Below are 21,508 nucleotides of genomic sequence, written 5' to 3' on the forward strand. Positions count from 1 at the left end.
GTAGTATGTACATTCAGTCAGATATATGTGCACTAAAATCGTTTCTCTCATCCCTCCGTCCTAGAAAGGAGAAAGAAGGCCTCAGCCTGGGAAAAGAACCTCCTGTACCCCATAGTAATGCTGGTCCTTCTTGCTGGAACGGTATGTGTTTTAGACTTTGCAGGGTTAAACCACAAAGCATATGACTTGCAGTTTATTTTATGAGTTGGTTTTATGTTTCTTTCTGCTGTTTATAATGCTTGTTTTAATCTGTGCTGCTTGCAGGCGATTTCTGTTCTCCTGGTTGCTCTGAACATTGTGTACTTGCTCGTTGATGAGACGGCTATGCCGAAGGGTTCAACGGTAAGAAAAATGCATGTCAACAACCCAATGCTCATCTTTTCTGGATTTTTTCCTTCACTTGTTGCCGCCGCCTCTCACTACTGCTGTGTCCTGCTAAAATCATGCTTTGCGTTGACACAAACTGATTTCCTGATATGCTCAGGTGTGTGCTGTAGAAGAAAAGGCTGGTCTAGATGTGTATCATGTCGCTGCTGTTTGATGCTCTTTATCAGAGTTGTGCTCCCGTTCGCTCTGCTTGATGTCAATTCAAAGGCACTCACGCACTGTACCTGTGTGCAACTCTTCACACAGACCTCATTTGTTTTAACTGGGTGTTTTGAGTACTTGAACGAAGTCCTTTCAGCCAAACTGCTGCAATGAAACCATCATTTAACCTTTGAGCAGTTATGCACTGTGAGAAGACCGTGTCAGTTTTCTCTTTTGACAAGGTAATTACAAGCTTCGACTGGTTAAATTTGGGTCCAAGTCAGTTTACCACTCATTTGAGCTTGGACAGGTAAATTTAATAGGTCCATGGGAACCGTTACGTCACTTCCTGTTTTTGTTTTTTAATGAACATTTTGTTCTCGCTCTTTCCTTCCCTCCATACAATGATGCTCTTATCTCACCTTACTTCACCACTCCCACCTGCTGTCCTTGCTTTGCACATTTTCCTTTTTCTTCCCACAACAAAGGAAAGGCAGATCCCTTTTCTGGCCACGGTTTGACAGTGTTGAGCTTCTCTATTAGAGTGCCCGCTTCACATTCTAATTATTTTATTAGTGTCGATATTTGCCTTGGCATGATGCTTGACTGAAAATCCCCCAAATTACACTTGTCACAGTGTTCAGAGACGAAGGGCCCTCTTGACAGGCTGGTTTAATGGTTTATGCGTTTGATGAGCTGGACTGGTGCCATGCTTATGATCTCGTGTAACCACGACAACCCAGCAGTGGTGTCTCTACGTCTGTTTGATGGTTTTTACGTCGGGTTGGGATGTGGTGGGGCGTGGGCCTGCATTCCGCAACAATCTTAAGAGAGATTGATGCGAGTTAAGGTAACTAGGTTAACGCCGAGACCGTCAGATAAGGCAGGGTGTCGTAAATGTGGCTATGAGGTAAGGAGATCTAATGCAATGGCACTGCTTGCATTAAGCTGTCTGATGCACTGTTGCTAATGACTGCCATAAAAGTCTTATTGCTGTCACTCCCCATGGATTCAGAATTATTGTCGATGCTAAAAACAGCCTCATTAATGTCCGTTTCTCATCCGAACTCATATCTCACACGTCATACGGAGCAGAAGGAGTGAAGGAATGAAACAAGATGAGCGGGAAAGCAAGGGATATTATCATTTTCTTTTTGACCTCTGAACCTTTGGTAAGAGTCCACAGATGGCATTTCGCCCCTAACCTGTCAGTAAACAGCTTTTTAAAAAAGAGAGAATGTAAAAAAATCGAATCATGATTAGTTTTTTCTGTTCTTATCCAACATCAGAGGTAGCTGAGGCACATCAAAACATGTAGCGTAGTTAGAACACACCTGAAGGAAGGCAAACACACAGATATCCTGAAACTCACTCAATCACAGGGGTTAAGCAGCGCCAACAAACACCTTACACAGCTCTGAGCATAAAAGGAGATTTCAGATGCCTGTCCAGTTCAATAATATCATTCTGTTTATGGTTAGAAGTTAAATGACAGTTAAGGATGGATGTGGAGTGAAACTGTGTGTGTATACATGTCACAGTATGTACACACACACACACAGTTTCACTCCACATCCATCCTGCATAACATTACATTAACCTAGATTAATAAATGCTGTTAAAAATGTTCTAAAAAGATCTAATATTAACAAAATTAAACTAATTGTAAAGTGTAACGCTTTACAATAAGTTTAATTATACATTCATACATGCATACATACATATTAGATTAATACTACATATTAGAGCTGCACGAGTCTGGATAAATTGGGAATTAAAATAGAGATCATGATTCTGAATGGACAACTAAACAAAACATTTACTAGTGGTTCTGACAAAATGTTTATTGCTGCAGTCTATTTAAAAAATTGGCTTGAATGAATGATTCAATAGCTCAATCATAAAGACTTCACTTGTTTCATTACTGGATGAATCAGTGTTTTTGAATGAATCTCTTGAATGAATGATTCAATAAATTCATTTTTAACAGTCACGTGTCGCCAACTACTGGTGTAACGATGTAATTGATACAATTTGAAGCGCCAATTTACTTTCAAAAGGTGATTTACTTTATTTTGATCACTACCGTAGACATCAGTGTTTATATCCCAACTATAGACTTTTATCCCAGTACTTCTGTGATTTTACTTATTGAACCAGGAAGGTCCCATTGAGAGACAATTATCTCTTCTACCAGGGAGGCCTAGTGTGGTTGAAAAGTCTGTTTGTGAAGCTGTTTCATACCTATACATGACAACTGCTCTCTCTGGCTCAGTGGCAGCCCCGACACGGATTTGAATGTTCGCTGTGATCGTACTTGTCAAAGATTTAATAGACATGGCTGAATCATTGTCATTTAGGAATAAGATTGTGTGGGTATTTGAATCGAGATTGCGATCTTTTAATGATTAATTGTGTTGCTCTACTACATGCTATATAAATATACACTCACACAATATTATAATTATAATTCTTAGCTCTCATAGTTCCTCTGAAACACTCTCAGTGGTGTTTAGAATGGGTTATGGTTTTATGTTTGATCACATTACCTATTTTGGTCTCATTTCACATTAACTACAAGCTAACTTTCTTGGATGATTCAGTAATATAAAGTGAGCATTTGATCATATTTTACAAGTCAGTGTTTAGTTAAGCTTCTCTGGTTTTTTAATCACATGTAAACTTCAGTCCTGACATCAGTATCAACAAAGCAAGACTGACATTATAAAATCTGGTTCAGATTTGATCTAATCCAGTTAAAAGGATCATCATAAATATTTGTATATGCTCTGTTGATTTTGAATTGGTCTTCTGTCAAGTGCACATCATTAGAATGAGACTGATGATTGATTTTTATTTTATTTTATTTATTTTACTTGTCAAGCCCAGACTAAGATTGGTTTACATTGATAAATTATGCCAAATAAATGTTGGCTTTTATTGTAATAATTCTAATCCAAACCTTTAGATCACATCAATGACTTCAAAAGATATTAAAGGCCTGAGATTGAAAAACGTTGTTTGCCAACGCATTTGTTTTGGTTTCTTTTTTCCACATTTTTCTCCTAATTTTTGGCAGCCATTCATTCAATGCAGCCTCTTACTGTAAGAGCACCACTGCTTTTTCATTCTTTTCTTTTTTCCTTTTTTTTTGTTTTTTTTTTGTTTGAACACCTGCTCGCATATTATGCGTGTGTGTGAGCAGCGGTGAATTTAAAAAGATTTCTTTCATCTGCTTCCATTCATTTCTTCGCCAATTTCACTCTGTCTGTCCTCATTGGTGAGAGGGGAAACTTCGCTAATCTGAGCTTTATACGTTTTATTTCTTCATAATAGCGTTCACTCAGAACAGCTCCAAATATTTGTGCCGCTTTTTTCTGCCCACGCCGCCTGAAGCACTGAGGTGTCAACACTGTAGTCTTATTTAGATTAACAGCTTCAGTTGTAACAGGAGCCTTTGCGTTGGGCATGTCGCTAAAACACGTCCACTACATGCAGTTTCTCCATGTAAGAGCATTGCCTCAGTCCAGAACCTAAACCGGCACTTATGAGAGTCATACTAAAAAATGATCATGTTCCGAAACCAAATTTTATATGGGGAAATTAAGTTTATGAAAATAACCTTTGGCAGTAACTTTCACTCTTTCTTTTGGCAGGAGAGAGATATTGGCAATGCCTCTTTATCCACGTTTGGAGTTGCCCAGGCAGTTATTGAAATTATTCTCATGTTGTATCCTTTGCTGTGTGTGATTTCTCAAATTATGCATGAGCTGTAGTCTAGTGTTTGATCACAGATTGTGTGTGTTTAGTGAGGGGACTCAAGTTGTTTGTTTATGATTGTTGTGAGTGTGTTCTAGAGTGAAATGCTAGTAAAGGGTTTGACGAGAAACCTCTGTGTTAGTCTTAACTCTTGAACAGTTATCTGATGGTCTCGTCTGTGGTTGGCTTCTATAGCCTTCGCATCTTTCAGGAGCTCACTCCCAGAAAGGACGACACTACCATGACAACGGTAGGATCTGCAACACTGCTTCAGTTTTATGGCCTGTTGACACTTAGTCAGATGGGAAAATATTCACACAGTTCATTGTTCATGTTATTCTCTAAAAAAATGTTTACCTTAAATACCTGAATATATTGTTTAGCACCTGAATACAAAAATTACCTCCCAATTATTGCATTATAATATTTTGTACTTAAATGTATAATTACACTGTAACAAGGAAATTTTAACCTTACAATTGATACTATTATTATCGTGAAAAATTGGTCATGTTGCATTTAGTTATATTTTCTTTTTACCAAAGCCATTGACTATGGAATCTTTTGTCATTTTATATTTAATTTGGAATGATGGAAATGTTTCTTAGACTTGTTTTTCCTTTTCTTGTAGATCATCGGTTGCTGTGTATCTATTCTAGTGCTGAGCTCGGCCTTGCCTGTCATGTCCCGAACACTTGGTAAGGTCCTCCTTGCATGCACGCATACACTATCCTTCATAAGCATCTGCGTATTTCTTGGGGTTGCCATTAACATGCCATGCAATGTTTGTTTGTTTGTTTTTGGATACTACAATTGTTCTACATTATCCAGCTGCACTGACGTACTTGCAACTTACACATACCTGCAAACTCATTTCCACTGTTAAGATTTAACAAGTAACATTCCAGCAGGATTTGCCATAGAGATTTTACACAAGAATGGAGCGAGAAAATGGACAGACAAGCAGCCGTCACAATAGCTGCAATAAACAACATGGCAAGCTACAGAGACAGCTGTTCAAATAGCCTTGTGTGTGTGTGTGTGTGTGTGTGTTAGTGAGTGAGTACAGTGATTCATTGGGAGCTTCAGAAAAATATCAACATTTCTGCTGTGCTGCATTGAATAGATGAAAGGAGAGGTTGCATAGAGTAGTTTTTGTTTGTTTTTGACCAAAGAATTTCATCAACTTTGTGCATATAAGCTGCTTTTCCACCGTCGAGCCGAACGGTTCTAAGAACGGTTCCAGTTATGTTCCACTTGAGCCTAGTACAGCACGGCATGATTACAAACCTTTCTGAGCCCGGAATTCTCTGCACCGTTGGCTAACCATGCCGAACCGTGCTGCTAGAATACGTGTAGTGACGTCACCACTCAGGATTGGTCACTTATCTGTTGCCTGGCTACCAGTTTCTCTGTAGCTGACTAAGCGCGCTATTTGAGCGACGTAAACACAAATTCATAATTAAATTTCAAAAATATCTGATCATCCTTCATAATGCAGTACATTTACATCTCATATCATCAGTAAATAGCCAAGGCAAAGACTGACGCATTTGCATTACATTCCAAAGGGTGGCCGTTATCACCACAGTGGAAAATGAAACCGCATCCGTGCCGGCTGACCCTGATCAGCACAGAATGGAACGGTTAAGCAAAGAGAACGGTTTGGCCCAACAGTGGAAAAGCAGCTATAGAGTCTCAGACAGACAAATTAAAACTCATTTACTATCAAATAGACTCAAAAACATTCTGCATGTGTGTGGAAGATGGAAGTCCTTCAGAAATACTCAAAGGTGTGTGTGTGTGTGTGTGTGTGTGTGTGTGTGTGTGTGTGTGTGTGTGTGTGTGTGTGTGTGTGTGTGTGTGTGTGTGTGTGTGTGTGTGTGTGTGTGTGTGTGTGTGTGTGTGTGTGTGTGTGTGTGTGTGTGTGTGTACATATGCAGACTGCAGGAGCCTGTTGAAAGTGTGAGAAAGGCAAACTGACTTGTGACACTGATTTTTACACACACATTTTACAACTCTCACCTCTTAAACACTTTTTAACACCTAGATATTTAACTCTTGATTTTTTATTTTATTTTTTTTTTTATCTTGTGAAGGAGTAAGTTACTTGGATTTCTTTATTTTTTGTAATTACTAGGGGTTTCCAAAAAAAGGAGGCCTTTGCTAAATAAATAATTTACACATGAGCAGGAAAGTGCAGTTCACCTAAAGTTTTATGCAACTGTTTTAATTCAACATGATCGTCAATGGCTGTAGGTTATAGACTAAGAATGCACCGAAAGGAAAATTCTTGGCTGAAATGGAAACCGAAAATTCAGGATGCACTTGGCCAAAAACTGAAACCAAAAATAAATTAATAATAAGCTAATTAATCAAACTTATTTAATAATAAGCAATCAAATAGCTAAAACTGAGGTGTACAAACATTTTAAATTACACATAAGGTAGTTTTTTTTTTACTTTTTAATAAAAGACTAGTTTCTACTCCAGATTGTTGGTGAAATATAAACATTTAAACGACAATAAGTGTAATAACTTGTTTTCATGACAGACTTGTTCAAACATACATTAAATAATAAAGACTAACAGGTTGAGTAAAATATAATGAATATGTAATACAGTGCATATATTTAGCAAAATGCTCTTCTCTAGTTATTTTTTCTAGCTAACTAATGAGTTTATGGACTTTGAATAGCTTTAAGGTAAATGTAACATTATGGGCCCTATCTTGCACCCAGCGCAATTGACTTTGTACACGGACGCATGTATCATTCCTATTTTGCACCCGCGCAAAGCGGACTTTTCCCTCCACAGAAGCACGTCGGTTAACTAAGAAATACACTTGCGCTCCCCGGGGCGGTTCAGCGCAAAGAGGAGGCGTGTTCCGGCGCAAACGTTCCCTCATGCTATTTTACAGGTTTAGAAAACAATTGCGCCACTGACCGAAAAAAAACCAGTTTATAGTCAGTGGCGCGTTGCACATGTTATTCATATGCTATTTTAAGGGCGCATGCTTGGCCTTAATCAATGTAGCGTGTGCACAACGCGCATACACTTTGATTCTCTCATCTACACACAGACGCAGCAGTTATCATTTTTGCAAATCATACATTATTACGATAGATAGATAGATAGATAGATAGATAGATAGATAGATAGATAGATAGATAGATAGATAGATAGATAGATAGATAGACAGTTTATTATAAAAGCATACATCTAGCTTACACATTACCCAAATTATCATACGCCTGTTTAACCGAAGTTAATTTGGGTGTGTTTTTCCATCCCCAACGTCCCTGACGGGAACGTTGGTCTCCTCGGCCTTGAACCGCTCCTGTCGTGCGCCTGGCAAATCCGCCGTTATAATAGGAATCCGCTTTAGAACAAGCGCGCCTGCTCTTAAAGGGAATGTGAGATGTCGCTCTGATTGGTTTATTTCACGTTACGCCCAAACCACTCCTATGAATAATGTAGCTACTTCAGACCAACCCCTTTTAGATTTGCGCCAGGCGCAAGAGTCATTTATCCCGCCGGGAAAATAGCAACAGCGCCAAGACCCGCCCACAAAGTTACTTGCGCTTTGCGCTTTGACGTTTGCGTTTCAGATCGTTAAAATAGGGCCCTAAGTGTCATTGTATAGCCTACAAGCTGTTTTTTTTTTACATCTTTCCCCAGTTGAAACTGAGCGATTACATGAGACAGGATTCATTTTTGTTTGTTGTAATGTATCTTTCAGCATACCTTCTGGTGTTCACCCATGTTTATTTCGTGCTGCAACTAGTAGTAAAGAGGAGATGAGATGATCGCTTCACGTGCGCTTGATCTGTGCTGCAGCTGCAGTGGTCTGTCACAGCGTATTAAAGAGTGCCAAAACAACATTTATTGCTTGAATTTGTAATAAAATCAACAGAATTTTTAAGTTGAGGCTTTGCTTCATATTAAAAGTAACAAATCACAGAGCTTTTTGCAATTATTGAATGGCAGGAGGGCTACAAATGTTTAGTCAAGTTTTGTTAACACATCAACAGGAAACAGCACAGTCGAAAATGATCAATCATCAACCCAGAGCTACTGTCCTGACAGCTGACATGTTTAACTGTTATAGCTTATCCACGTTGTGTGCGCGCAACAGACGCTGAACAGTCAAAACGTGCCATTGGTGAAGCGATAATTAAATGTCTGTTATGGACACTGATTTCGGCCTGAAATCGGAAACTGCTTTTTCGGCCAAAAATTTTTGTTAGCCGAAATTTCAGTGCATCCCTATTATAAACCTTGTGGTATGTGATGGACTACAGGTATTATTAGATTGTATGCAATTAATTGAATTCAGGATAATGGTGTGAATGTGACTGCAGCCAAAAATCAGGCATGGACAAGAGAAACCTTTTGAGAATAAGTTTACTTCTACAGCAAATCAGCATATCCATTTCCAAGTCCTTATTCAAATAATTGGATAAATCCTGTTTATAATTTATCATTTTAAATGTGATTCTCTTTACAGCTGCCTTTAAACATGCAGTTTAAAGTGCACAAATTGGTCATTGCCCTCATTAACTGGTAATTAAAGCCCTTTTAATAAAATCTAATTTATTTGTTGTTTATATTACCTCCTGCAGTCTCTTCCTTCCTTTTAGGAATGGACAAAAAACCTAAAAGGGATTTATCAAGCTGGAAATCCTAGGGAAAAAGTGGACTATGGGAAAAAGTGGACAGACAAAAAGAAAAAGATGAATTAATTATTTATGAATCCTTTTCATTTTCTACAATTTGTTCGCAGGTTGTAGGTTTGTAAGTCTACACCGTTGAGCTTTTGCAGTACTTGGTGGATGCTGGGCATACAAAAAGTTTTTTTTAAACCGGTTGGTCAGTCTGAAAACTATGTTTAAAGCACTTCCAACTTAGAATACATATGCTTTCCCAGGGATGAAAACTTGACCCTGTTTTACCATTTTCAACTTTTCTGATGATGCTTTATATTTTGAAAGTGAAACATTGAAGTTGTTTTAAGTTATCCTCAGGAGTCAGCCTGTTGTGCGCAATGTTTTATTTAGAGATAGTCCAGAAAAAGGTTGAGTTATAATGGTATTTAAAGAAGCACCCAAAAGCTGGAGAGAGAGGAGGAAACAAGAATCATGCCCAATAGGAAAAGCCATGATGCATTCAAGTGGAGGAAAAAGAAGGAAGGCAGATTATTCCTTTCTGACACATGAAACTAGTTGAACTCTAAATTTGATGCGTTTAAAGGCAAGTAATTTATAGTCAGTGTTTAAAAAGGCTAAATTTATTTTGGTTAAACAATTATCTAAATTCAGACTTTTTAGGGGGAAATGGAATGAATTTGGTTGAAAATTAGAAAATGAAACGTGCAAATATTTTCTATATATTATTTGTATGAAAAACTAAATCCTGTGCAGGAAAACCTTGTCTTTTCATGAGCTTAAATCATTTTGTAAAACAAATCACTTTAAAATATTTTGTCATATTTATGAGGAAAACACCTTTTTTTTTTTTTTTTTTTATCCATGCAGTCTAAAGTGATGACGTGAGTTAATTCATTTCAGACTGCATGCTGCATTCACTATTGTTTATACTTGTTTGACATAACACTTGTTTGGCAACTTGGCAACATAATACTCAAATTTATTTCAGAAAGAATGTGTTATTCTCAATCAGTTTTGTGTGATGAACAATAAACAAACTTCATTCTAACTGTAATATGTCAGCAGATGGTAAGTGGCAGACTTATGTTAGGTGTTGTTATCTGATTGAGATGGAGTTGTAGTCATTTAAGTGTCTTTCAGAATTGCCTCCTTTTTATCACGTCTTGCTAGAATGCGTGTTCTGCGCCTGCGTGTAAATGATACTGTCTATTTCTGAAGATACATTCATCTATATTCGTCATTCAAAAAGGGAAACCGACGCTGCAAGCTGCTCCACTCATGTTAATATTGAAATATTCGCCAAGAATAGGCACATATATTTCATCATGAGTTTACATTCTCATGTCACTGATGGGTTTTTTGTGCATGTGGTTCTTTTGTTTGATATTCTGTTAATTCAGAGAAAATAAAAATAATTTGAGAATTGTGGGTTGTAAAAAAAAAAAAAAGAATCTTTGTGATATTGTTTTGGTGTAATGCAACCCTTTTGTTGATTATAGTAAAGAGGTGGTATAGTAGAGTAAAAACTAGAGAATCTGAGCACCATTTTTCTGTGTCTCCCTTTCTGCAGGAATAACAAGGTTTGATCTCCTGGGTGATTTCGGACGATTTAATTGGCTTGGAAATTTTTACATCGTACTTTCATACAATCTTCTGTTTGCTGTGGTAACCACATTGTGTCTGGTCCGAAAATTCACGTCTGCCGTGCGAGAGGAACTTCTCAAAGCCCTTGGTAATGTATTCTGCCTGACTTCATTCTATTATGACTTCTTACATCTTAGTTTAACCTCCAAATTTCTTTCTGCTCTACATTTCCCTCATTCCTGCATTGTAAAAAAAAAAAATGTTTATCACAACTTTTTTTACCTTTGTCAGATCACCTTAGATAATTAATGTGGTTCAGATAACATAATGTTTTGAGTTTCTGTTGATTAAATTAATCTTCTTTGTATTAACTAACTATTAACTACTATTTCAATGAACTCAATTTTAAGGCAGCTAGGTTCCCAATTTTTTTTTTTTTTTTTTTTTTTAAGTTAAACCAACAAGTATTTTTTACATAATGTGTGTTCTCTACATTTTCCCCCCATTCCTGTTCTCTACATCTCTTTTGCTGGACTCATGTCTCTGTCTATTTGTATTCAGAGCAATCCACTGATTGATGATGCATAGGCTACTGTAGTTTTGGGGTCTGAAATGCTAGTTTGTCTATTAGAGAGAGAGAGAGTGAGAGAAGAGGAGATCAAATCTGAATCTTTCAAATTCTTTTTTTTTTTCTTTTTTCTTTGGTTTCAGGTCTGGATAAATTGAATCTGTCAAACAGTACGACGGATACAGAGTCAGGGAAACATGCTGTCAACGGGCATCAGAAAACTTTGTGATAGAAAAATCATCAAGACATTCTCACACAAACACGCGTATGTGTATACAGTTGGCTTTTTCATTTTAAGAATATAGCGGTATACAGTCAGAAAGCATTAAAAAAAAATGTAAAAAAAATTTGGAAAAGGGATCATTAGGAAAAGTTATTAATGTGAGATGCTTCTAGTGTCAAGTGTTTACCTGACGTGTGGAATGTGTCCATCACCTCATCACTATACAGTTGTACATGCCACTGAAACTCACTGCAGAATCCTTCCAGCTGAAACCAATCTGAGATTCACAATGATTTAATTTTGGTCAATGTTTGTTGTTCAGCTTGTAAATGCTTTCATTTCAGGTGAGAAAATGTTATTTCCATGCTGACCTGCACATCTAAAAGGCCTCTTGACTGCACCCTTCAATGGGGTATTATTATTATTATCATCATCAATACTTTCTCTTTGATTAGTGGAAATATTAAGCTGTTTGCCAAGCTCATTGAATTTCACACGCAATGAACCATGCATTAGTCTCATTTAGGGCATATCATTTTCCTCCTGAATTATTGTAGATTTTGTGGCCAGATTTTTTTTGAACAGTATTTTGTTAAGTTAAATAGAACTTGTTACATGAAACAGGTTTAGGCCACAAGAGCAGTTCACGTAAAAACAGCACACACATGAAATATAAACTTTGTTGATATCGACTGGAGAGACGCCATTATTACATGTAATCTTAGAGCTAATATTAAACTATATTACTTTAAGAATTGCAGAGCTTTGAAGTTTGGCGCTGGGAAAGAAATTCAAATATTTGAATACCAAATTGACTGGTTCTAATTAAAATGGCACTCAGTTCATGATAATATATAAGCAAAATGTGATCGCCCAATATTCTGACAGTTTGATTGTCAGAATTGGTCCATATCTGTCAAATGTCTTGCTTGACGTATAAAGTATTGTCATTCTGTGTCTGCCATTGAATATGTTTACATTCAATTATGCATACATGATCAATTATTGTTTATTAGATGATCAATTATAAATGAGGAAGCATTATGATTTGTTTCCTCATGCTGTACTGTGACAATTCAGGTTTGTTGGATGTGACAGAATTAAGTAATGGGAATTGACAAGGAAACTCCCCAAACATGTGCCTTACTCAAAATGTTGGCATATTCTGGGTTGTATTGGAATGTTACTATCAGTGGAGGATCCTAGCTGCCAAATTTCTAGTTGCACTGCAACTGCTCTTGTTTCCGTCGGCAGGCAAAGTTCAGAAGTGGACATTATGGGTTTGAGTCACTTCCAACAACCAGCTTAATATCTTTTTGCGTTTACTTGAATTGGTTGCGGCAGATTGTGTTGAGGAATGTTTCGACCTGCCAGTCACTCTCGGTAATATCACCTCAATGATTTAACGCATTAAATGGATTGTAGTGTACCATAGTCTAGAATTAGGGAGGCAACAAAAATGAAATGACTGCAGAGAGATGCTTCTTTGTTGTTATAGTAGTAAAAATGCACCAAATATTTTGGAGGAAGGTGAGGCACAATCTTGGGATTAAGATTCCTGGTCTTAAATCTGCTGCTACTTCCTCCACAACCTTTGATACTATGCTATTCTACATGTATTACACAGTGATTTTTTTTTTTTTTTTTTATAACCAGTAACATACATCCTTCGCTGCAGAGCTTGTTTGCCTTATTTCAGCATCACTAGCAAAACAGCCTTCAAACATCTAGTCTGTACCTCTGAGGCTGCTTTGCTTTTTGCAAATGGAAGATTATTATATCCATGAACATTAAGTGTTTTTCCACTCGCTCTCCTGCTGGTTTTTCGGCCAGCTTAGCCTGTTTGGCCTTGTGAAGTACTGGCATATGCAGATTAGAGGTGACACTCTTACATATAAAGGCTGTGGAAACAGGACTGCAGAGCCACACGAGTCGGTTACATGCCTAATAAAGCTTATTGTGCGGTGAAATGAATGTGAAGTCCGAGCTGAGACAGTAGAAAGCAGCAGGACTTATTGAAGGGCAATGAAATGCTTTGTAGCAATGAAATAGTGTCATAGAAACAGTGTCATTTTTTTTTTTTTTTGCTTTAATTTTAACTTTGTTGAAATGTTACTGGTCACGCATTTATTGTACAATATGCTCTGTATAGTTTCCAAACATTCCCATTCTGAGGACAAAACCAACAGGCTAAAAAGAATATGTTGACCATAAAAAGAACATTTGATGTAAAGCTGCAGAGACATCCTGTTTACTCTTCATCTTTAACTATGACAAGCCTCATACTAATGTAAATTATGTATGTACATGTATATACAGTATATTTCTTTTTATTTTTGTAGAATGTAGATATGAAACAGGCTCTTGAGCTTCATTCATACTATGCTTTTTGTGGAAAAGGCCAGTCAATTAGTCTCTCAGCATTTGTTTATTGTAAAAAAAAAAAAAAAAATTCACCTCTGATGCCTTAAACAGGCTTGCTAGGCTTCTTTCCGTTTTCGTCTCCTGTTGTCCGGTATTGAGGAGACGAGCTGTGAGATGTGTAAATGAGTGAAAGAGTGAGACAGACTGTTAGGGATGCACGATATATCAGCCACCATGTTGGTATCGGCCGATATATGGTCCTTTTTAATGTTATTGTTGTCGACCTGATACGAAATTTTGGCCGATTAAAGCCGCTAATGTATTATTTCCTTCATCTGAGACACTTCTGATGCGCACTGTTTGCCATGATGGGTTTGAATCGCTTGAAATATGATTGGAATCGCTTCGAAAAGGACACCGTTAAGAGCAACATGTGCAGCGCAAGTCTGTCATAAAGGCTACATAAAATTATAATGAGAAGTGAACAAAACTTAAAGAATGTTGGAAATTCTTTGTACGCCCGTGTTTTAGTGTAAAAGCGCATCCACAGCAGAGTTGCACCTTCATCATGACTATAAGTTTGCTTGTGCATCCGCAGCCTTTTGGTTTGTGCAATTCTAAGTTGTAATATGTTTATTTTGTGTATATATCTGATTGATCTCATGTAGGATGCGTTTGGTTAAGAATTAAGGGGTTAGTAAAGCGTGCCGGTGATCATCTTCAGGACTGTCACATAGCATTATAATGAGAACACTATTGTAAATAAACGTTGTGAATTCATTGGGTTTAGTTGCCATGTTTCAGGGCGTTGTTGCGGGTAGAGCGTGTCCACAACAAGGAGTTACACATTCATACTAGCACATAACTTAGTTCATGTTCACTTGTGCGTTTGCAATCATTTTGTGCAGATATAATTTGTAATATTATGTTTATGTAGCATAAATATCTGATTAATCTCATGTAGGCTTAAAGCGCTTTAGTTTCCCATTCAGCTTTTCAGCTTCAGTGCACGCAGCTCAAATAGCAAGGCTGTTATTTGAAACAATAATATTCATTTTAGATGTTTCCTTTTCAAAAACAGTGATGCATTATTATTAATAATAACTACCACTTTTGTTTTTCTCGTATTTTCATCAAAAATATGGTTTAATTAAAATCATTTCATTAGGGCTATTCCATTATATTTATCCATGGCATATGTATTTTTATTCTTTATACGCAAGTAATGTTGTCCAATGACTAGTTTGCATTATTTAGGAAGAATTGTATTAATTGTGTAAGGCAATAGATTTTTGTATTTAATTTTTTGGATAAAGAAATTTGGCCATAGGAGTGTAAATTAATTTTAAAACTCGCACTGGTTCAAACTAGGCTACTGAACTGTATACGTTTGATTTATGTTGAAGTGCTTGGGACATGGCTTTTAATGGTGAGACTTTTGTTTTTGTAATCAGGCTCTCAAGAATTATATAAAAATGTGGATTTAGGTTTAGATTTATCTGTCGATATTTCGGCTAACGGCTTTCAAATTTCGGCCAAATTTTCATATCGGTGCATCCCTAGTTAAGTGTGTGTATCTTTTTATTGACTAATTCACTGTGAATCCCTCTTGTCAATAACATGGCATACCAAAACGACTGGGTGCGTCTTTTTAACTCAAACTGGCCAAAGGCAAAAGAACCTGTCAGGGCTCTGATATGGAATATTAATGTTTGGGGAGGAATATATTGTATTTTGTGGAAAGTTGAAGGATTCAAATGAGGGACACTGAATTCAAAGCCTGTGAAATGGTCATTTAAAATTGACACCTCAAAAATGGGTTCTGTGGTTCAATATGATGCATTGCTTTTGTATTTTTATTGTCATGGATTTAAAGTTTCACGTAAAATACCTTTTCCTCCTGTTGATTTGCACAAAGAATATTTTGTAAGAAAATTGAAGTAAGCTTTTAAGCTTAATTATTTTTTTGAGTGTGTGTGTGTGTGTGTGTGTGTGTGTGTGTGTGTGTGTGTGTCTGCATCACTCTTGTCTGCACAAAGTTTGTAACGCCAGAACATGTTGTGTCATTAACTATCAATACTGTCCGGACAAGATGCTAAATTCTACTCTTTTGTTACTTTAATTGGCTTTTTGAGAGATGTTGCTGTGCCAGGCTTCACACCTGGTCCTACTTTATGCAGCGCAAGGACTGGTGTGTTAGTTGGTGTGTTTCTCAAAATAGAGGCATTTGCAGTGATGTACTAGAATTAACTGTGAAAGAAAACGAAGCCTATTCATTCCATACTCTGTTTTTCCGCTTCAGTTGTTCATCTCTCTTTCCAATCCTCAATCCCATCGTCTGTACGACATTGTTGAGCTACAAAACTACACACTACGTCAAGGATGCTGTGGTATTTTTGGTTCATCAATCTGTCAAACTCTGAGAGACAGCGTTTCACTAGACAGTGGCCTGTCTACACACCAAAACAACTTGTTTTCTTCATCATAGGTTAAATGTCTGTGGTGTGGTCAATGTCTGGTCTCATTTGAATTCTCATTTTCAGCTCTAAGGGAAAGATTAATTCCGTTTCTGTTTTTGCCTGTTGATTCTTTTACATGTGTGAATGTACTTTCAGAATGTTCTTTTTCCCGTTAGTGTTTAATTGCATATGTTTGTGAAGCAAAATGTTCAGATTATCTTTAGGTTACTTTGTATTTAATTTCAGTTTTACAATAAAGTTTGTGGTTTTGACACAATTATTATTTTTTTTTTATTTTATTTTTTTGGAACTGTATCATAATGTAGAACCACAAAATAGTCTCTTTAAGTAAATACACTGGAACATCAGGACTACGTAATAAATATAGTGAGCTTCAATTCAAAACAAGCATTTTAGCGTAGTGTGACCGGCAGAGAGGACATTTGGGTTTCATCTCCTGGCAGAAAAGCTCAAAGGCCTGCAGACAGGGTTTGTGGAAGAGATGGGAACAGGACAATAATAGGACATTTCTGTCTTCCTTCGATGAGCCGTTGTGTGAGCTCAAGCGGTTCAGGCAAATGGGGCAGTCCTGAACGCCTCGCTGGACAGCCTAGCGGAACCAAGAAAAATAATCATTTGTAGTGTCAATTTTTAGGAGATTGTGTAATTCAAAAAAGTAATTTCAGTATCAGGAAAGAGCTTCCCAGTGGAAAACATTATCAGTGAGTAATCAGACTAAGTATGTGAGAACAAACAGTAATGATGCCTGCTAATGATTTATGTGCGAATTACACTGATAATGCTTAAAATGCATATATACCCATCCAGTTGCTTTCAAGAAGGTGCTAAAATGTCAACGACATCATATATATATATATATATCATCCAGTATCCATTTGCAAATTTAACCAATTGTCTAATAGGATCGAAAATTAATTGTCCACTACCCATAAAATGTGTTATCAGGGACAATTCTTGACGTTTAAGAGACTAATTTATGCTGGTAAGAAACCACTGTGACACCGACACCAGCAATTAGTAGGTGCAACTGAATCAGTTGCTATTCAGATACAAAGATGATCAAAATTGCTGCTATGCATCTATTGATTAAATGCCCTTTGACCTATATCCATTTACATATTTTTTTATTACTAAATGAAAATTCAAACCTACCATCACTTTGGAAGAATGAAACTGACAGTACCATACTTCGTGCCAAGTTGTTCTAGATGTCCCCTGGGTAACTGTGGGACAAATATCTATACACTACTGTTCAGTTTGGAATAATAAAGTTTTTTGTTTTTTTTTATTTCTGAAAAAAGTATCTTATGCTCACCAAAGCTGATTACAAATGCAGTAAGAGTAGCAATATTGTGAAATAACAGTTTTTCTATTTTAATATATTTTAAAATATAATTTATTCCCGTGGTGACAGCTGTATTTTTCATTATCATTACTCCAGTCACCAGTGTCATATGATCCTTCAGAAATCAGTCTGATATGCTGGTTTGCGGCTCAATTATTATCAATTACTAATGGTACTCAATTATTAATAATGGATCTTAATATTTTCAATGTTGAACGCGGTTTTTGCTGCTTAACATTTTGAATGGAATTGTATCACGGTTTCCAAATTATTAAGCAGCACAACTATTTTCAACATTGAAATGTTTCTTGAGCAGCAAATTGACTGATTTCTGAAGGAGCATGTGACACTGAAGACTAAAAAAAAATCTATTCAAATAGAAAAAAGTTATTTAAAATTGAAATAATATCTGACAGTATTACTGTTTTTACTGTATTATTGAAGAGACTTCTTTCAACTGCATTTCAAAAAAATCGTAATTATTCCAATCGTTTGACCGGTAGTGTGATGTTATTTGGTATTTAATTATCAAACTATATTCTTCTATTATTCCCTTGAGTTAACAAGCGAATCATTTGCTTTCTAGGTCTCTGAAATGCTGATGTTCCATGTCACAGTCATGAACAGACGCACGCCTCGTTTCGTGAGAGTGTTTTCCTGTTACATTATCAGGGGAAAATGATTAGCAAATTTATGACCGCTGTGTGCAGCTCGTATCACAGTTGAGATTCAGTTGAGTCTAACAGAAGGTAGGTGTGCAGCCATAATCATTAACCGACTGTCAGCTTCCTTTATTCAGCGAAGGCCAATTGCTTTGCACAAGAACGTTTCATAATTGTTCGTTCTGTTTGTCTGGGTGGGAATGGGTTGGTTCTGACTTGAACTCCGCTAACTCTAGGTTTGAGTCTCAAGTTATCTCCCGACCTCTCATCCAGAAGATAAAAAATGAGCATTTTCTTTTTTAGTGGATCACCGCCATTGGCTGCCTCAACACAATAACAATGAGACCCACTGAAATGCCAAATCTTTTCTTCAGCTCGCATGTAATGAAAGGCTAGGCGTGCATTATCCACACAGCTTGTGTTTTTTAGTAAACACAGTGGATTATTTCTGCTCATTCATTAGCAAGGTAAACAATCATCTCATGGAGGGTTTGATACTGTTGAATTGGAACATCTGTGCGGCTCGAGCGTTTTGGGACAGGTGGCGGCATGTCGGGCTAAGGGCAGGACCGAGGAGCGACTGCAGAGAGGGATTAGAGGCATTGACGAGCTGCTCTTTTATAAAGGCACTCTGGTATTTCGGTCTCCGTCTGCATGTGTAGGTGAAGGAGCAGCGGCATTATTCCTAACCTTCTCTTGAGCTTCCAGCCAGTCTTTGTCCTCCATTTCAGAAACACTCGTGTACTTGTTGTCGAAACAGCGCAGGACGTCGTGGCTCATGGCCACCGATCGATCGATATCGTTCAGGAATGCTTCCACGTCTGTGCTGCATGACTGCACCAAGCTGTCGTTCATCTCCTGAAACTGATTAAGGAAACAAATGACACGAAAATGGGTTTTGGTCAGACTTGACAAGGCAAACTGATGTTCCATCATAACATAAATCAATTCTGAATCTTACACTGACAATGAAAGGATGTTAACAGCCAGATCAATAGCAATATGAATGGATGTATGAAGGAAACTTTTGGACAATCCCAGAAATTGACCTGCAAGATTAAGCATGCACAGGTACACACACACACACACACACACACACACATCCTGTGGCGGCTATTGCACCGAATGACATCAGTGGTTTCTTTATAGCTGTATTTGATCAGTAATTAAACAGACGTTAAGCGTTCCACAGAGTTCAAACGTAGACCTTCCTAAAGAAGGACAAACAACACTTGGCAATGTGAACTCTGCCTCTTCACATTCAGGGAAAAGAGAGGGCAGGTACAATCAATCTTAATGACACCAATTTAACTTTCTAATATGTTGACTTAGTGAGGTACCTGAAGAAAAAAAGAACGACTAGTTGATTGAAAACCTATCTAAAAGCAAAGTGATAAGCATACTACATTCTTTCTCTCTTTTGTTCCATATTGTTTAGCTGGTTAACTGCTTCCTGGTGTGCCAAAGGTCTAGAGAAACACAGACAAGCACTAGAAATATACATTTACAAGTAACATGCCGAAAATAATATATCCACATAATATTTTGCCAATGTTATATCATGGCACTAGCAACACCACGATTATGGGTCTGATTCCTAGGGAATACAAAAAATTACTGCGATAGCATTTGGATATTAGTTGTTCAGCAATCACAGTCCCTAGTAGCAGACAAATGTAAAAAAAGAGAAAATATCCCAATAGATTTGGCATCCCCCAAAGGTATACAGTACTGTCACGAGTTACAGAATCGAAATACTTTTAAATAAGAACACTCTGTTCTTCAAAGCAGTTTCAGAACATGGCTTGTATTGCTTGGACTTTGTAATCCTGCTGTCAGCTCCAGAGCCGTAACCAAGACTTGACAGTTGCTGCCTCACTAGATGGCAACCTTTGCTTTCCCTGGGCTGTGGGATAATGAGGGTCCCTGACCAACAGCCTCTAACCACTTTCACCTGCTATCAGTATCCTGCACTCTGAAGGGTCAAAGGGTGCATGAAACCGCCACGGAAAATAACAGGAAAATACTTATTTTTTATACTGTTCGCAAATCTTGTACAAAATTAATTAGCAAGAATTATTTTCATTTGGATTTTCATTTTGCAGAAAAATCAATAACAAATGACAAAATTACAGACGAACAAGAAAAGTGTAAATGTATGAATACAATAATCGAATTAATCAACTTAAAAAACGCTATTGAATAGAAGAGTGTCAAAGTGTCTCAATTAGTGTTACCTTTTTTTCAAAGAATCTTCGTCTTAATTTTTGGTCTTTCGGAGGTACGTGCTTCCTTATGTTGCTGTACCATTTGCGAACATGGTAGCCACGCCAGAAAGTCTGTATTCTGAGATTTTTAAACACAAAAAAACAGTTACAAGTTCATTTAAGAGACCTGGGAGCTATTTAGATGAATGTAGATTGTCAAACCTCATGAACTTCTACATCTTTACCTGAGAGCACACTTTTCTCGATAGAGCTGAGCACCATCATAGATCACCCTTGTCTCGTACTGCTCCTTCCTGCACATCGGGCAGCTCTTCCTGCCTGAGAACTTCTCAAAAGACTTCAGACACACCTGAAATTAGTGGCACAAATGGGCTAATCACCAAATCACCATCACTCAGAGTGATTCCCATAAGGTGTTATTAAAGCTCCATGACAATTCATGATGTTGGAAGGATCTGTGGTGACTTACTTTGTGAAATACATGGGAACAGGATAGTAGGACCTATACAAACATCACAAGAAAAATCTTTAAACATGCTGTCCTGACAATTTTTTTAAGGAGCTCTATAAAATCATCTAGTATAATGTTTTCCCAAATGTATCATGTGTTGTACATTGTTCACTGGTATATCTATACCTATTAAACTCTGCCATAAAACAGTGCCTTAATGTACTGTGAGAATATAGAAGGCTGAAAAGAGTTCTCAATAAATACTGCATGATAATGAACTGAACAAGGTGGCAAGGTTATTCTGGAATGGTAAGCCACCAGAAACGCCAGCTAGGAGCATATATAAAGCAAAATGGTACAAATAAAGTGCAGTGGCTATATGCAATGACTGTGGGTGGCAACTGGGAACATTAACAAAGTCCTTGAAGTTTCATTGCATAGAAGAGCAATAGAAAGTGGGCATACACTTCTTATACAAGATGTAATAACTGAAGAAAACATAGGATTTCATTTGTAAAAAGTAAGGCATTTCATTGTAAATAATTACAAACAATGCAATTATATTGCAATCTAATGACTTGTTTGCAGTATAAATATTGTTTTTTAAGGATTTGATTACATTTATATATTTATGTTATGTATTATA

At 37.1% G+C, this 21,508-nt stretch overlaps 2 protein-coding genes across 3 annotated transcripts in view; one reads left to right on the forward strand and one right to left on the reverse strand.

Annotated features, from left to right (window-relative positions):
• Nucleotides 1-16,432, forward strand: part of lmbr1 (limb development membrane protein 1) — a 40,544-nt gene extending 24,112 nt beyond the window's left edge. Inside the window, exons 11-18 of one of the 2 annotated variants that reach the window (XM_084404502.1) lie at nucleotides 65-141; nucleotides 265-342; nucleotides 4,185-4,258; nucleotides 4,447-4,537; nucleotides 4,919-4,985; nucleotides 10,528-10,689; nucleotides 11,253-11,374; nucleotides 15,999-16,432. In XM_084404502.1, the coding sequence (XP_084260628.1) occupies nucleotides 65-141; nucleotides 265-342; nucleotides 4,185-4,258; nucleotides 4,447-4,537; nucleotides 4,919-4,985; nucleotides 10,528-10,689; nucleotides 11,253-11,338 (635 nt within the window). In that variant the 3' untranslated portion in view covers nucleotides 11,339-11,374; nucleotides 15,999-16,432. Of the gene's footprint in view, nucleotides 1-64; nucleotides 142-264; nucleotides 343-4,184; nucleotides 4,259-4,446; nucleotides 4,538-4,918; nucleotides 4,986-10,527; nucleotides 10,690-11,252; nucleotides 13,576-15,998 lie in introns of those variants that run through there. The other variant, XM_084404501.1, reaches the window with a different exon arrangement.
• rnf32 (ring finger protein 32) overlaps nucleotides 16,378-21,508 on the reverse strand; it is a 29,909-nt gene continuing 24,778 nt past the window's right edge. The window contains exons 4-8 of the mRNA XM_084404503.1: nucleotides 20,881-20,913; nucleotides 20,636-20,760; nucleotides 20,421-20,529; nucleotides 18,874-19,047; nucleotides 16,378-16,765 (exon numbers count right to left, since the gene is read on the reverse strand). Of these exons, the coding sequence (XP_084260629.1) occupies nucleotides 16,550-16,765; nucleotides 18,874-19,047; nucleotides 20,421-20,529; nucleotides 20,636-20,760; nucleotides 20,881-20,913 (657 nt within the window). The 3' untranslated portion in view covers nucleotides 16,378-16,549. The remainder of the gene's footprint in view (nucleotides 16,766-18,873; nucleotides 19,048-20,420; nucleotides 20,530-20,635; nucleotides 20,761-20,880; nucleotides 20,914-21,508) is intronic.

This window comes from Rutilus rutilus (genome assembly GCF_951802725.1).
Source record: "Rutilus rutilus genome assembly, chromosome: 3".
In the NCBI taxonomy this organism is placed as follows: Eukaryota; Metazoa; Chordata; class Actinopteri; order Cypriniformes; family Leuciscidae; genus Rutilus; species Rutilus rutilus.